Source organism: Barbatula barbatula, assembly GCF_947034865.1.
Source record: "Barbatula barbatula genome assembly, chromosome: 20".
NCBI lineage: Eukaryota > Metazoa > Chordata > Actinopteri > Cypriniformes > Nemacheilidae > Barbatula > Barbatula barbatula.
The window spans coordinates 15862899-15878582 of record NC_136783.1 but is presented as its reverse complement, the minus strand read 5'-3'; the positions used below and the strand labels follow the sequence as shown (position 1 = coordinate 15878582).

The following is a 15684-nucleotide window of genomic DNA, read 5'->3' as shown; positions in this document are numbered from 1 at the left end:
GCGACTCCCCGTGATACTGAGTATGGGCTTGTTTTTTCTCCCCCAGAATGTTCCCTTGTTACCGGTTCAGAGATGCGGTCTTAATTAATAGGTTCAGTCCAGATAGTGTTAACTGATGTTTCTTGAGTCATGTTTGGTTTGACATGCAGACTTCAAGAGCTCCCAAAAGAAATGTGAAGGAGATGCTCATCATAGACTTTCGCAGTGTTGTGGAGCGACAATGCGTTGGAAACATCTGAACTGTTGTTCTGGTGCTGAAAATGCTATTTTAAAAAGCTACTTTATCAAATAGTGCCATGACAGAATGTAACATAGTTTTTTCCATTGCTGTCAGATTGTATTCAGCTTTACTGTACAGATGAGCAAACTGAGGCAAAAAACAAACAGGCTCTTCTAGACCCTCTTCTCTCTTATATTAAGCATTGGAAAAAAATGTTTGTAGTAAAAGTATTATTTTGGATACAAAATAAAGGTTACGAAATGGGTTCCTTGGTTGGTACAATAATCCTGATTATTTAAATGAATAAAAAATAAGAATTCTATCATTATTTTTTACTCATGTCATTCAGAACCTGTATTTGGGACAAGATATTTTAAGAAATGCGATAATGAAATGCAAGTCGCTTTGGATAAAAGCGTCTGCCAAATGCATAAATGTAAGAAATGTGGACTAACGTTTAAAAGCCTGTTGTTGAATTGAACTAATAAATGGGGCGTTGAAACTGTTGTGTTGACATTCGTGTGGTAGGAAAGGGGGAGCATCTGTATTTTAGTAACATGCGTCTTGCCACTCTACCAAAGTGACACTTCATTTCTAGTCGCGACAGATCAATGATCACTGTCGCATACTGCCAGGCATGGCTAAATAATGAAAGAGATTTCCGAATGCTTCTGTGAGGGGTTTTTGGCCTTAACCTCAGAACTATGCTTTGCATATGTCAAAGCAACTGAACCACCGGCTCCGACACTTAATTAAGAAAATAATCTCCAAATGCCATTTTTCGCAAAGCATGCTGGGAAATCTGCCAATTTGAAAAATTCTGTGTTAAAACAACACAAATCAGTCATGTAGACCAAACTTTAATGGATGAAGTTAAATGACTGGACATGAAAAAATCATGTGTCAAAATGTTTACAAAAATTGTTGAACTAATCTAAATTAAGTACTCGACACATGTGAAGACATAGTTATGTACATTATGTAGCATTTCTGTCAATAGACATCACATTGCACCTTTAAGTCGGTCACACATATTCTGTTGATTGTATTTTGTTAGAATGTTTGTGTAATGAAACAGGAAGTTCTTCAGGCCCTAACCAAGCCTTAAACCAGTTTGTTTAAGTCATCCGGAGAGTTAATAACCGAACATTGCGGCTTTACTTCAAACTGATGCATCATGGGAAATGCAACTTAAAGAGAGTGCTTGAATGAATGATATTGTTCAATTTGTATTTTCTTGTGATCTGTGCCTTTTATGTTTATTCTAATGCACACCAAAGGACTAAATTGCATAAAAATTCTACAAATCCACGTGTATTGCGCAGCCTACTGGGAAGGTTATACAGCCTAATTATTTACAACACTTGTAACAGACAATTTCGCTCATCAACCACATGGGGGAACCTGTGAGCGAAAGTTTTGTAGTACTGCTTTTCTCTATTATACTCTAAAGGAAACATACTGTATCTGACTAAATAAAAAATTCTGTTATTCTGTTATTAGTACAACTGTATAATTGCTGAAAATTGAACTTGATGAGCAATGTTGCAGCCATGCAACATCCTGTGAACTTGCTCTTTGATTGGCTATATCTTTGCTGTTGTTTGTCACAATGCTAATAGATTGGTTTCCTTTGTAATTAATCAGCACAGGAGATTTAATGTACACCGCTGTTAGCTAGAATGCCAAAGCATAATTAAAAGCAAATCCCTATTATGCGATGTTCCTGCAAATTTGCTAAGCCCTCCGGAAAGATTGGAAAACCTCTCTGAATCCTCTCGGCCGTTATTCAAACAAGTTACAAAAAGAGTTCATTTTATTGTTTTGGATAAAATAGGGGTTAATTAAACACAGTGTTTGTTTACTTTGGTTCATAAACGTAAGTCACGGCAAGGGTCTCTCCAAGGCCGGTTCAGCTATTCATATCCTCCTCGTGTTGCAGTCCACCAGCATGTTTGATGAATGTTTCCAATGATGCATTCGGAGGGTATTAAAAAGCAATTTAGACGTTTGTAGAAAAATCGGTACGAGGCTGCTGATAGTTTTGGTGCTACATTTAGTGCCAACATTGGGCGTGCGGTATTTCGAGCTGATTTAGATGCGGTTAGAGTTTTTGCCCCGTTTTGTACGCAGTGGAAACTGGAAATGGGAAACTTGATGTGGGCATTGTGTACTCTTGGTAAAGTAATTGTAAATTGTCTAATTGTAAAACATAACTGATCTACTACCTGGCCGAAAAAAATATGAATGGGTGATGTATCTCCATATTTCATTCTTATTAGTCACCCTTTATGTTTTTAGCTGGGTTTTGCAAATATCTAATCAATAAAAAGTATTAAAAGTACATGAGGATTTAATGAATTATAAAAAAAAATCTTCATTTCCTAACAACAGCAAAATTGGACATCCAAGTTTTAGATGTTAGGTTACAAGTGGAGGAAGTATATTTTAACATGTGTGTTCTATTGCAAAATATACATTTAAGCCAATGTTAATATTAATTGTCTAAAAAAATATTTTTCACCACACATTTGTATGAGTCGAGCCTTATAGACTTTAAGCTGGCCAACAACATATGATGAAGTATTTCCTTTACTAAGCTCTACAACGGTAAATTGTGTAGAAAAGAACAGCCCCAATTCTTACCATGCATTTATTTTATCTGACAGTATTTGTGAATTTTTTTTTTCAGTATACATCATCTGAAACATATTCATGTTATTCTGAATACATTATAGTTATGTTTTATCCCAGTTTCTCATCCAGTGTCTGTTTAGTAGAGATACCTGTTACCCTCAGGCCATCTGCTTCTTCTGTCCATCATTCTCTCACCTCTCTCCCTCTCTCCCTCTCTCTCTCTCTCTCTCTTTCTGTGGCTATCAACAAGTGAAGTTGAACCAGCCTTCCTGACTAGGCACATACACAAATTTGCTTATCCGTTGCTAAGCGGCTTGAGTTTTATGCCACTACATAAATAGAATGAAGGTTGCTGCATTGTTAATGAGGGTGTGAGGAGACGGCTGAGTTGTGGCATGTTGGGAACGCTGTGTAAGCTTCGCGGACAGAATGCATTACGCTCGAGCCAGTAGCAGGAGATCTCACTACACTGGGGCATAAAAAAAGGATGCTTCCACAACTCTAATGCCTCATGGCACTTTCCACTGCAGTGTTTATTTAGAGGGAAGCTTCCATCATTGCACATTATTAATATGATTCAAAGGGCTGAATGTCAATGCTAGTGCACATCCTTGTAAACAAGAGAAAGCTAGCTGTTCTTCTCCAAAAAGTTTGACAGTGTATCTCTAGACTAACTTGTGTGTTTGCACGTCTGAAAGCGTACGCCGAAGGGATATTGACCTTTTCTGACATACAAATCAGATAAGAGCCATTTCATGGTTAGCTAGAAGCTAATTTAATTGCCGGTTCAAGGGTCACGGCGTGAGGCCGATAACCTGTGAGCCAGTAACCCAGACATAGAGCTGACTGACAACTAGAATCCAGTTTCAGTGTTTTAGAAGTGAGCTGCGTTTTTATGCTTCCAAAGGGCAACTTTAAGATGAGATCATGGCAGAACTGTTAGACTTAATGAGAAGAATTCAGTCCTGATTGCAATTGCGAAGCAGAAATGGTGGGTGGCAGTCAGTTAAATTCACTTTTTTAATGCTTCACCGTGCTGTAAAAAAATAAAAACATTCACGTTGAAAAAATTCATGCATATCTGTCAAGGCTGTGCTGCCGAATGAATAACGAAAGACATTGGGGCCTTGATTTTCATATTCTCGTAACATATCATATTTATTTTTAAGAGGCATCATGTCGATAAGCTTCTGCAATGTCACAACACGTATTCCCATCCAGCATACGTTTTTCGCCACGATCTTGTATTGATGATGGGAGTGTTGGACCGCTTCGCAAATTATAAATAATAATTTTTGCTATTGTTATTATTGCCATAATTGTCATAGCTATTGTCTTTCATTTATAGTGATTTTTAAATCTTTAACTATAAAGTTCTTTTTGGGAATGGTCCTTTACGGGATTTTACTTTGAGACTATGATCTTCAACAACACACAATGTGTGTCCGCTGGAATATCGTGTCTTTGTACAGTTCACTGATGCAGGAATAAAAACTGAACAATGAGAATATGTTGTTTTTTAAGGCCAGACTTGGGTATGTCTGGGTACTGTCAGCATCTACAATCCTTTGTGACAGGCTTTGTTAAAGCCAAATACAATATGCTTTAGAATAATGGAATGGTTGTTAAGCCTAACATGATAATAATAAATGAAAATATGTGTTTAACCAGCCTGTCAGTATGTGGTTGCTTTTTTAAATTGTTGACAGAAAGCCCACAACAGAATACAAAAAACCTAGAATACTTGTTTGTACAAATCACATACACGACACCAATGATTTTTAAGGAGAAATCATATTTCTTATTATGAATTTAAGTGTTAATGAACCACCCCCCTTAAATATAATTAATTTACATTTAGTCATTAAGCAGATGCTTTTATCCAAAGCGACTTACAAAGAGTTCAGGGAGGAATAAGCGAAATGTCATAAAAGAGCAATAGTACAATAGGTGCTAATACAAAGTTACTAGTTTCAACAAAAGCTGGACCACTGTTGAGAGAAGAGAGAGGTTTAGTGTACTCAATCATCTTTTCAATAATTTTATCAATAATGCATAGCTTTACCATAATTTAAAACACTAATATCAACATTAAACAAAGCAGTTTGATCATAAATTATCATTTCTAGAATTTAACAAGGGGATTATCGTGAGGTGTTTGCATTAGTGGGAGGGTTTATCTAACTGTACAGACGTTTGCAGAGGTTTTAGAATCTTGACCTTTTGCTGAAGTAAAGGTTTGATCGAATAGAGTATTGATCGCATTTATTTTACAGAAGGAGCAAATAAATCAAAACAAAGGTGTTAAAAATGTGTATACTAAAATACGCACTGACATACAGAGATGTTGCTTTGCTGCAGTGGTACTGCATCCGTGTGTACAACTTTGTTGAGGGCTAAAATAAATCGACCTGAAACTGTTGAGACTAAACTCAGGCTAACTGGCCCTTAAGTTCCCGCTTTGATTTGCATGTTGATACAGCTAACGAATATCTCCTGTCAAACTGTGCCATGTCCTTTTTAACACTCCGAAATCAAATTTACCATCTGACTGCAGGTGTTTGTTGCCTTTTTTTATAGGCTTAATTTAAGTTCATATAAAGCTTTATATTTTTAACAATATCTGCACTGTATATGGTACTGTAGATGTATTTACGATTTTGCTTTAACAGAGAGGGTTTGATGGATGACATGTAGTCTGCTTGACAATTGTAAACACCTGTCAAGGGGCTGTCAGAGATCTCCAGTAGGTGGTCCCGGCCTCCAGAATTTACATATCATTAATTGAAATCCAGGGGTTCCAGTATCACATGCTGAGAGGGACACCTGCTGCAACATGGGATCTTATGAAGGCTCATTAGAGTAGATGACTGTAGATATGTGCATTTTTAAACATCTTAACAACTGTCATACTTCAGTCTGTAAAGTTAGAATGTGTTTAAACACATACACCCACACACACAGTCCCAAAATCTACATTGTGTTAAAACTTGATTCTAATCCACATCAGTTTTTTTTTTTGGTTCTGCAATGTTTAACACAATGTCTTTACCGGGCACGGCGCGCCGCAACAAGAGACAATAGAATGCATTACCCATTATAATTTAAAATTAATTCCACACTGGATGTGCATCGCAACGGACCCACTGTAGACACGATGTCAGATTGTTTTTAAGATACTATTTAATCCCTTCTGTTAGGTTTGCCATCAAACACAGGAAAATAAATATATTTGATAACATAGACGCGCATGCACCTGACCCCAGGTTAACTTCCGGATTATGCTTGGCTGGTGTCTAATAATATAACTAGAACAAGAACTGTTTCTTGTTCTTGTTGTTTTGATTTGTTTTGAAGCATCTATTTCCTATTTTTCAATTTAGGACAAAAGACAACCTTTTTAGATGAACTATTTATTTATATAAAATATGAGGCAGATTAAGTGTCAGTTATACCAGCAAATAACAATTTCAATTTATGGAATTTATTATATTTTGTATCATTTGTTGGGTCAACATAACCTATTAAATCATTGCTAAAATTTGCAGTTAACAGAAGGGTTTACTATATTACACTGACCATGTTAACTCTCTTGTACAAAAGGTGAGATCTTCTTGCTTTCATTGAAACAGAAAGTGTTCTCTTTTAGCATGGATCATCTGGTTGGTGCCAACATGCTGTCATGACAGCAAAGGGGGCATATTAAATACGTCAAAAATCAGAAATCCATGAACATCTTTCAGTTAAACTTTTCACTCATATTCTTATACTGATCGTGTAATTTGTAGTAGAATTTAGAATATTAGAAAAATGCAGAACACAAGAATGGTAATGCGTGGATTTCTAACACTATATTTTTGCATATCCTGTTAGGGTAAATGAATAAATAATTAAGTTATCTTTAATAAACGAACAACCTCATCTTTTTCAGGGGAGGAGAACACACCAGGTTGGCTCTCTGCAGAAGATGATGGGAAAACAAAGGCTCCATTCTGCTGTCCACTCTTCGCCTGTCGCATGCCTGTATTATCTTCAAAAGGCCAAGAATGGAAGGTGAGTCGCTTAAAAGCATTGTTTTCTCTCTCATGCTGTCCAGAAACTGAGGTGCAATTTCTTAACAGCCACCCACAAAACAAAGGGTTTTCAGAAGCTTATATCACTCGAACAGAAACAAGTTCCTTTCTGGAAGACACGGTAGTGTTACTCTACTGTGCACCTTGCAATCTTTTCATAGCCAGGAAATTGAAGGGCTACAGATGCAACCTTTACAGGCGGTGCCTAACCAGAGGATGATCTTGCGGGAACATTGCCAGAATTGTGAAATTACAAGGCGACAAGGAACTTTTCTAGGCATGCTAGTTGAAGAGAGCGTGCGTGGATCAATATCAGCTGTTAAGCATGGCAAGCTCCTCATAGATCAAATAGTGAACTCGGGAAGAGACAGGCTAAAAGAGCTTGAGAGTCAGTCAAAAAGGATCAATATAAATTTTAGTGTCTGGAAGATGATATTTCGGGCTAGATTTTCAGTCCTAACAAAGTTAGATCACTTGTATCTGATTGGTGAATTTAGGTGCCAAATTACCAGTCACCATGTGAGGATGTTATAAAGTGATCATGTAATTACTTGAATGACTGTTAGTCACCCGAGTGCAAATCAATCATGGCCGTATCAAATCATGTTTTCTTATTGCAACACAATTGATGGGAAGTCAAGGCCCTTGGTATAATGCATGGATCTCTTGACGGCGAGATCAATGGTGTACTTTTCTACATCATTGCTTTCCAGAGTTGCTCATTTCTGAATATAGAGTCTTGAGATGTCTGTCATTAATTAATTTTTGATCCAAAATGCACCAAACTGTTCTTGGTGGGAATCTGCTCTAGTTGTCTGGTTCCTTGCAGAGACGCCTTCTGCCTTACTGTCAAAATCTATCCAGTCTTTCTCAACAACTGCCACTGGGTGGCTTGTTTGGCAACGCAAACACCACTAAACATCTTACCTTTAGGTGTTGGCAGCTGATGCACTTGGCAGAACATGCTTTGGTGCAGGGATTGGAAGACGTGAGATAGGGGGTGGGTAGAGGGGATACTTGAAGATCAAGAACAAAGGAGAAAAGCTGCTGGGGGCTTCACTCACTACAAGAATAAAATGGACGTTCTGCAGCATCCTACCATAAACAACTGATACGCATGCGGTTGTGCGGCTTTGTCAAAGCCTGTTGGGTGGACTTGTCAGTAGGTACTAATTATTTCAAACAGAGGGTAGTTTAAAACTAGCCGTTTTATAGCCCCAGCATGTCTAAAATATTTGGTTTGGACTGTGAAGTTTCTTAAACCAGAAAGTTATTTTTATTTTTATTGACAAACAGAGACCTTAATCCTTAGTTCAGTGTATCGGAATATGTTTGCCAATCATCTGACTATCCCTTAACATGTGTTAGAACCCCTTACCAAATATCTACTTGAGCTGTAAAATGAAGCTGTGCACTAGAAGGGATTAGAACTACAAAGATGTCTCGTGGGAAGTGAAAGAAACAAAATCTGTTTCCCTGTGAAGCATTAGGGTGGAGTGAAGATGGCTCTTATTTTGAGTGTGGTTTTAATACCGTGGAGATTCCATCTCGGGTGCTTTGAAGTGTGGGAGGACAAGAGGGGAAACCAGATACGTTTTCTGAATCTTTATAGTACTTAAACCAGTGCTGTGGGTCTGTCTAATGAAGCTTACCCATGGAAACCAGCATCTTTCCTTATTGGAGTAGATATGAGCTCACTCTTACTAGCTTTGGAGATTTGTGCTTCATTTTAGTGTTTTGGTTGTCAATATCAAGTTGTATGTTTGAAGTTAAAATCAGATTCTAGGGTTCAAGCAGTGATCTAAGCTCCCCGCTGAATTTCGCACAAACATCAGTGGCTTGTTTACAAACATTTTCTTTCAGATTGCTGGCCATGTGTTGAAAGGCTAAGTATGTATTTGAAAACAGTTTTAATATTTTTTATATGGAGATATTTTGTTGACACAATGACATTTGAGAATCATTTTTGGCAGTTGCCTACTGTATGGTTCCGCAAAGAACCTTTATATGTTTGTTTTACATCATGTTGTAGCTGGAATGATTCTTCAGACAATTAAAAGTAACTTTGAAACTTTGACTGAATGGCTCTTTGGGGAACCAACAATGGTTCTTGTTTAGCACTGATCTAAAGAACCTCTTGAAGCACCTTTATTTTTCAGATTTGTATCGTGTTTTGTTATGTGTTCCCAGATGATTTTGAAACACATTGTTAGGGTCTTTCATTGTACAGATCAGTTAATTGGATTCTATTTGTATGTGCTTTTGAAAACACTTCCTTATGTCTATGAAATTTTACTTAATATTAACATAAAATCGTGTCTTAAATGTCCATTGTATGAAATATAGCTGCATTTAGTAGTGAGGTTGCGAATTGCAACCAAAGGCTCATTCCACCCCCCCTTTCGAACCACTACGGAGGCTGACACAGAACTAAGATGTCGTAATGTATTCGCTGCTTTGCCGAAGGAGATCAAGTTTTTACGGAACATACTCTGTAGAGCAGTTTGTCCGTTTAGGTCTACTTTAAACAACATGACTAATTTCATTCAAGGTCATTCTAAGGAAAAAAAAGATGTAAGGTCTTCATACATCTCTAAAGATATATTTATGTAGATTATATTGCATTTCTGTCAATGGATCCTCCCAAACAATTTAACAAAGCACCTTTAAGGCCCATTCACACAACAAATAAATATTATGATTATTCTTTGCTCGCGCACTGCAGTTTCACAATATAATTGCGCAAGCCCTTTAAATTAATATGAAGATATAAAACATTGGATGACCTGTAATTTCCTTCTTTTAAATTCTAATAAAACAGAAATATTACTTATCGGACCAAAGACACGCAAACCGAATATTTCTGATTATAAACTGCAAGTTGAAGGATGTACTGTTACTCCAACAAGTACAGTAAAATATCTAGGCGTTATATTAGACAGCAACCTGTCATTTCGAAATCACATCTCAAATGTCACAAAAACAGCCTTTTTCCACCAAAGAAATGTTGCCATGTTACAAAATATTCTATGTGTTGCTAACGCGGAGAAGTTTATTCATGCATTTATGACCTCAAGACTTGACTACTGTAATGCGCTACGAAGTTGTCCTGCATCATCAATAAACAAACTACAGTTAGTTTAGAATGCAGCTGCCAGAGTTCTAACCAGGTCCAGAAAATACGATCACATAACCCCAATGTTATCAACCCTTCACTACCCATTAAGTATCGTATTGACTTTAAAGTTCTTTTAATCACTTATAAAGCCTTAAAGGGTCTAGCCCCTACCTACCTAACAGAGCTTCTATCACACTACAAGCCATCACGCTCTCTAAGATCTCAAAACTTTTGATAACACCTAGAATAACTAAATCCACCAAAGGGGGTCGAGCTTTCTCATACGTAGCACCTAAACTCTTGAATAGCCTTCCTGATATTATTCGAGGATCAGACACACTCGTCCAATATAAATCTAGATTAAAGACGCATCTTTTCAGCCAAGCATTCACTTAATGCAAATTATGCAAAATAAACCACAGGGAGACTGCTGACATTAGATATTATTTACTAGGTCTTTTTTATAACAAGTTAAACTATTCATGTTCTGTGTTTGACCTTTTTTTGTGTGTTTTTGTTTTTTTCCCATGTAAAGCTGCTTTGGAACAATGCAAATTGTGAAAAGCACTATATAAACAAAATTTAATTGAATTTTAATTGTCTGTCAATATTTAGTCAGTTTTCTGTAATGATAACATTTCTCTTATACCCTTATTAATATAATTGTGAAGATTTTGAAATCTTTGTACTGATTTAATCCTTGTATTATGGTCTGGATTTACAGGTTTAGTGTAGATATTCTGAAGAGTGCACTACATGCAGCACACTGATAGGTTGACTCCTGAAGTCACTGAATGACTTGTGGCTGCTGCTGACATGGTGGTAGTGTGACATCCCCTATGATAGGGAATGTGTTGGATGGAATCTATTTATAGCACCGTTTGGAGAGGGACTGATATGTGACACCAATGTCATGAAGATGTTACAGCAAGAAGGGCAAAAAGGAAGAAGCTGATCCTCGACGCGTGAAACCATACAGAGTGCGCATGAAATATAGATAAGAAGTCCTGGAAAAAGGTGCCATCCGCATGACATGGCAGCCGTCTGTTGATTCCAGCTTTATTCTATGTTTTTGTGTAGAATGAGACAAGCTCCCCAATCTTCTCCGTGCATATGTGAGGGTTTTTTATTTTTCGTCTTCCTTTCGTTCCCTGTGTGAGTTCTGCATTTCATCTTTCTCTTCGTCTGTGAGGAACAGACGCCGCAGCATGGATTAAAAGCTTTTTTCCTTCACATCTCGGCTGGACTGCTGCGACTCTTTCTCTCCTGTGCAGCGATATATCCCTCGATCAAATACAAACACGTATCCGTTGAGCTGCAGAGGAGCCTGTGTTTGAAAAACCCAAAGCTAATTTCAGGAGGCTTCATAGAGGCTTTGCTTTATTAATTGGTGATGGCTTAACCTCTTCTTCTTCTGCTCCTTTATCTCAGAGGATCAGTGTAATTCATTAACAGCCCTTTCATTTTTTTATGTTGACACGGCCATGTCGTTTGACTTCATCACTTTATCATCTGCTGGGTTAGAGAAGATTCAGAAATTTAAAAATGCATTTTGTTTACCATAGGTCATTCCAAACCTGCTTGACTTTATTTAATCCGCAGAAAGCAAAAGAAGATATTTTGAAGAACATTGGTAACCAAACAAGGCTGGCCCTATTGACCTTCATCATACAGACACAAAACCACATAGACATTTCTCAAAATATCTTCTGTTGTGTTTCAGGCGGGTGAATAAATGACACGTGGTTAACCATCTAACAGGTTCCGAAACTACCAGCTTTATCTTCATTTTCCAGTAGACGCAGGAAATTAATTGAACGTCCTCCACACCGCCGTGAGAGCAAATGCGACTAGCCTTCAAATCAGGAAATCATGGTGCTGTTCTTATAACACCCACAAGCTCCTTGACCGGTCAACCATAAATTTCTTCTTACCTTATCAATATTTCCTGTAGTTTTGAGACTGGTACAGCCCTGGGTTTTTTCAGCGTACCATAGTAGGCCCACCAGCACGAAGGCGTTATGGGTTTGCCTCAGGGTTATGACCAGGATTTAACACATTAAGCTATGTGAATAGCCCACGGCAGCATCTGTGTGGAGATCTTGTTTCGGCGAGAGGCCTATTTCAGTAATAAGCCCAGATGCCTTGCTGGCTTTGTGCTCGACCATTGATCTCCCCTCCAGTTATGAGAAATGTATTAGATTGTAATGATATCTCAGGTGAAGCGAGATATCAGAAGGCCACCAGAAATAGAGAACTGATGCCTTATTAGGAGATGAAGCTTTGTTTTTTTCAGAGACTTTATAAGAGATATTTGAGATGTGAACCGTAAACCACACAGCTTTATGATCTGTATATTCTTAGTTAAATCATTCCAATCTATACAGAACCTTGCTTTTCCATTTGTCTGATGTTTTACTGCATCGTCTGACCTGCCATTTTGTCAACTTTTCTCAGCAGTAGAGGGCAGTGTGGCTCTGTATTTTCTGTTCTGAAGGTGGCATTGCAGCACAGACAGAGAGCAAGGTCATCCACAAAAGGGGCCGATCCGTAGCTTTGACAGTTACGTGCTAATTATTGGAAATCATCAACGCTCACAAGCCTTTAAACCAAGCAGTCACCGTTTCATCCACCACCCCCTTCCCAATCTGCTTACGTTTTTCTAGAGAGGGTCTAATATAACCGCAAGGCTTAGCGTGTACAATGTGCTAATTTAAACGTCAACGCTTCCTGCCACGTGCTTTAACCGGAGCACTACGGGTGCAATGGGTTACAGAGAAGCTAAACAAAATGGTTTCATTCTAAGACTAGATCTGGTAATCGTGTTTATGTGAATTGCCTTATTCTTGCCTAATTATGCCGTCAATCTTTCTCAGCCAGTCGGCCCACACGAAGCTTTCTGAATTGTTGCGAGTTAAGCACCTCCTTTAAAACCTCTGTCGCCCATCAGTGCTAAAGCGCTTTGTACGCCTGTCGCCATGTAAAGTTGTCCTCCGCTGGGAACCAAAGCAACACGGGTCGTTGTGTCTTCTCGCTAAATGTGCTTCATTAGATTCTAACACCATTAGCTTGCTATGTTCTCCACCTCACCTGTCCCCTAAGGCTGATAAGGTGAAATGTGTTGAAATTGAAAGTGAAACGGGAGATTTGGATATCTAACATTACCTCTCACTTGTCGGTTTGGGATTAGTAACTGTTTCTTGGAATTATTATGATTATTTGCAGGATTGTTAATAGGTTTTCTGAAGGCACATCTGTGCGGAAGGACTGTTTAAATGCAGATGCATTTCTTGAGCCAGTGTTGGCTGGTTGCAAGGTTGAGGACCTGTTGTTATGCACTCCCTGACATCTGATCGAGGGGATTAAAGACGTCCTTCCATCACTTCCATTACAATGGCATCCTTCCATTAGAGGGCTGGCGGAGATCGCCGTGGCTCACCACGTTCTCTGAGAGAAAGAGATGTGTGGACAAAGAGATTCAGAAGCTTTATATCGTCTAGATAACTCTTGGCTCCCAATTCTCCTCTCAAAGCCATTATTTCTAAGACAGTCCATTGCTTTCATCTGAACGATGCTGGAATTGTTGCTCTGTGTCACGCCAGAGGGGTTGAAGTGATGCGTCGGATTCTCATCGCATTTGCCAGGTGCATCACAGAGTGACTGAGCAGGACATAAGGAGGAAAATATCAGCCTTCGCATGAATATGAATGCTGCCGATGTCAGATGGCACTCCGGAACACGATACGCCAAATGTCTCGTCATGCTATCCAGCCGGCCATTGATGTGATGTCTCATCAATTGTTACACGAGCTGCTTCTCGTAAAGAGTGAACTTTGTATGTGAAGCTTGACAGCCATGTGTTCTAACACATGCTGTTCTTCGGTTTGTGAACTGAACACCTGAACCGGCTAGGAGGCTGAAATGGAGAGGTTGAACTGAAACTTAAACTTCTGCTGACATATTCACAATGCATAACAGATACAGAAGCATAGCAGGTGGTGGACACTTTGATCTTTGCTTATCTCCCCACGTGAAATTTAAAGATCGGGTAACACATGCAGTTTCTGTCGATCTCATATTAATCTTGAGTGCCTATACAGTAGTATTTCATACGTCATATCTTTGAAGAGTATTTAGCTTGATCAGATTTATAAAAGAGAGATACAGCTGTATGATTATTTCTGGAAAAGACAAGCTGCTGGAGGCAGGCGGGGAGACAGAACTACAGCACGAGCACACAATAAATCATCGCATTAATCCCTGCGTGTTTTTTACAAAATTGGAGTGCTGGGGGAGTGTTTCAAGCATAGTAACACTACACCATACGTCCAACAAGTTTTTCAACAAATTGACCATGTTAAGCATGAGAAGCAAGCACGTTTAACAGTGTTAAGAAGTGAGAATGCATGACATAGCATGTTACCCAAGCTTTAAGGCGTATTGGTTAAGCATAGTTAATCCAAAAAGTCTGTCATTATTTACTCACTTGTCACAAACCTATATAACTAACGTTCTTCTGCAGAACACAAAAGAAGATATTTCGGAAAATGTTAGGAACCGAAAAACGGCGGCACCCGTCCACTTCTATTGTATAGACACAAAACCAATGTAAGTCGATGGGTACCACAGTGGTTCGGTTTCCAGCATTCTTTAAAATGTCTTCTTCAATAGGCATGTCTTGAGCTGTTTATTATAATATAGTCACATTGAGGCTAAACTGTCATAACCGAGTACTTAGTCCTACCACCCCTTCACTGCTTCTTTCCCCCACGTGTATTGAATTCCTATAGGCTAATCCACTTCTATTTTCCTCTGCTAATCCTGTGATGTAGCAGAATGCTAAGCATACTCATGTCAGCCTCACAAAATGCAGCACTTCTCTGGGTATCCCGGTATCTGTGTTTCTCGCACACACCACAGGGATTAGCAGAAAGCGGAATATAGTATAAACGCACAGAAACTTGCACAGGTCTAACCCGAATATGAAAACAAATATAATGCTTTTATAGCACCTATTGTATTATTGCTCCTGTATGACATATCGCTGTATTGCTCCATGAACTCTTTGTAAGTCGCTTTGCATAAAAGCGTCTGCTAAATGACTAGATGTAAATCCTTATGTTTACATTATATACATATAAATAGTTTACAGTGAATGCAGTTTTTCTGCACTGTGTTTTCTGCGACGATTGAACCCTCAACCTTTGCGCATCGCTCTACCAATTGAGCTACATAAACACTTGAGTTCAGCGCCTTCACTGTGTTCCCTGACTCACTCGCTGTCCTCAGGCTAGAATAAAGCAGTGTAAGAAGTGTGATGATGCCTGGTAATTATCAGTTAATAACCAGGAGAAGACTTCATTTGTGTTTGTTAGCGTGCGGGAGTGGTGACGCTGTTGTCGGGAGGATTTGAGGATTCTTTCATCCGAGTGGAGTTCGGCTTTTGCTGAAGTGACTCAGGCTAGATTTTTTATCTGCCACGCTTCATGTTAACCCAGTTTAGTGGATTAAACACCAACCAGAGCTTATTTCATGAAAACTGTATCACAGAGACCCAGCTTAGCCATGCGTTTCTGATATGTGTAAATGGAGTGGCGTTATGGTTGTCATAGTCTAGGTATCATTACTTTTATATC

The 15684-nt window shown here is 38.6% G+C and overlaps 1 protein-coding gene across 1 annotated transcript in view; it reads left to right on the top strand.

Moving 5' to 3' along the window:
* arhgef10la (Rho guanine nucleotide exchange factor (GEF) 10-like a) overlaps positions 1-15684 on the top strand; it is a 100157-nt gene that overhangs the window by 57376 nt on the left and 27097 nt on the right. The window contains exon 18 of the mRNA XM_079482983.1: positions 6789-6910. Coding sequence (XP_079339109.1) covers positions 6789-6910 — 122 coding nt within the window. The remainder of the gene's footprint in view (positions 1-6788; positions 6911-15684) is intronic.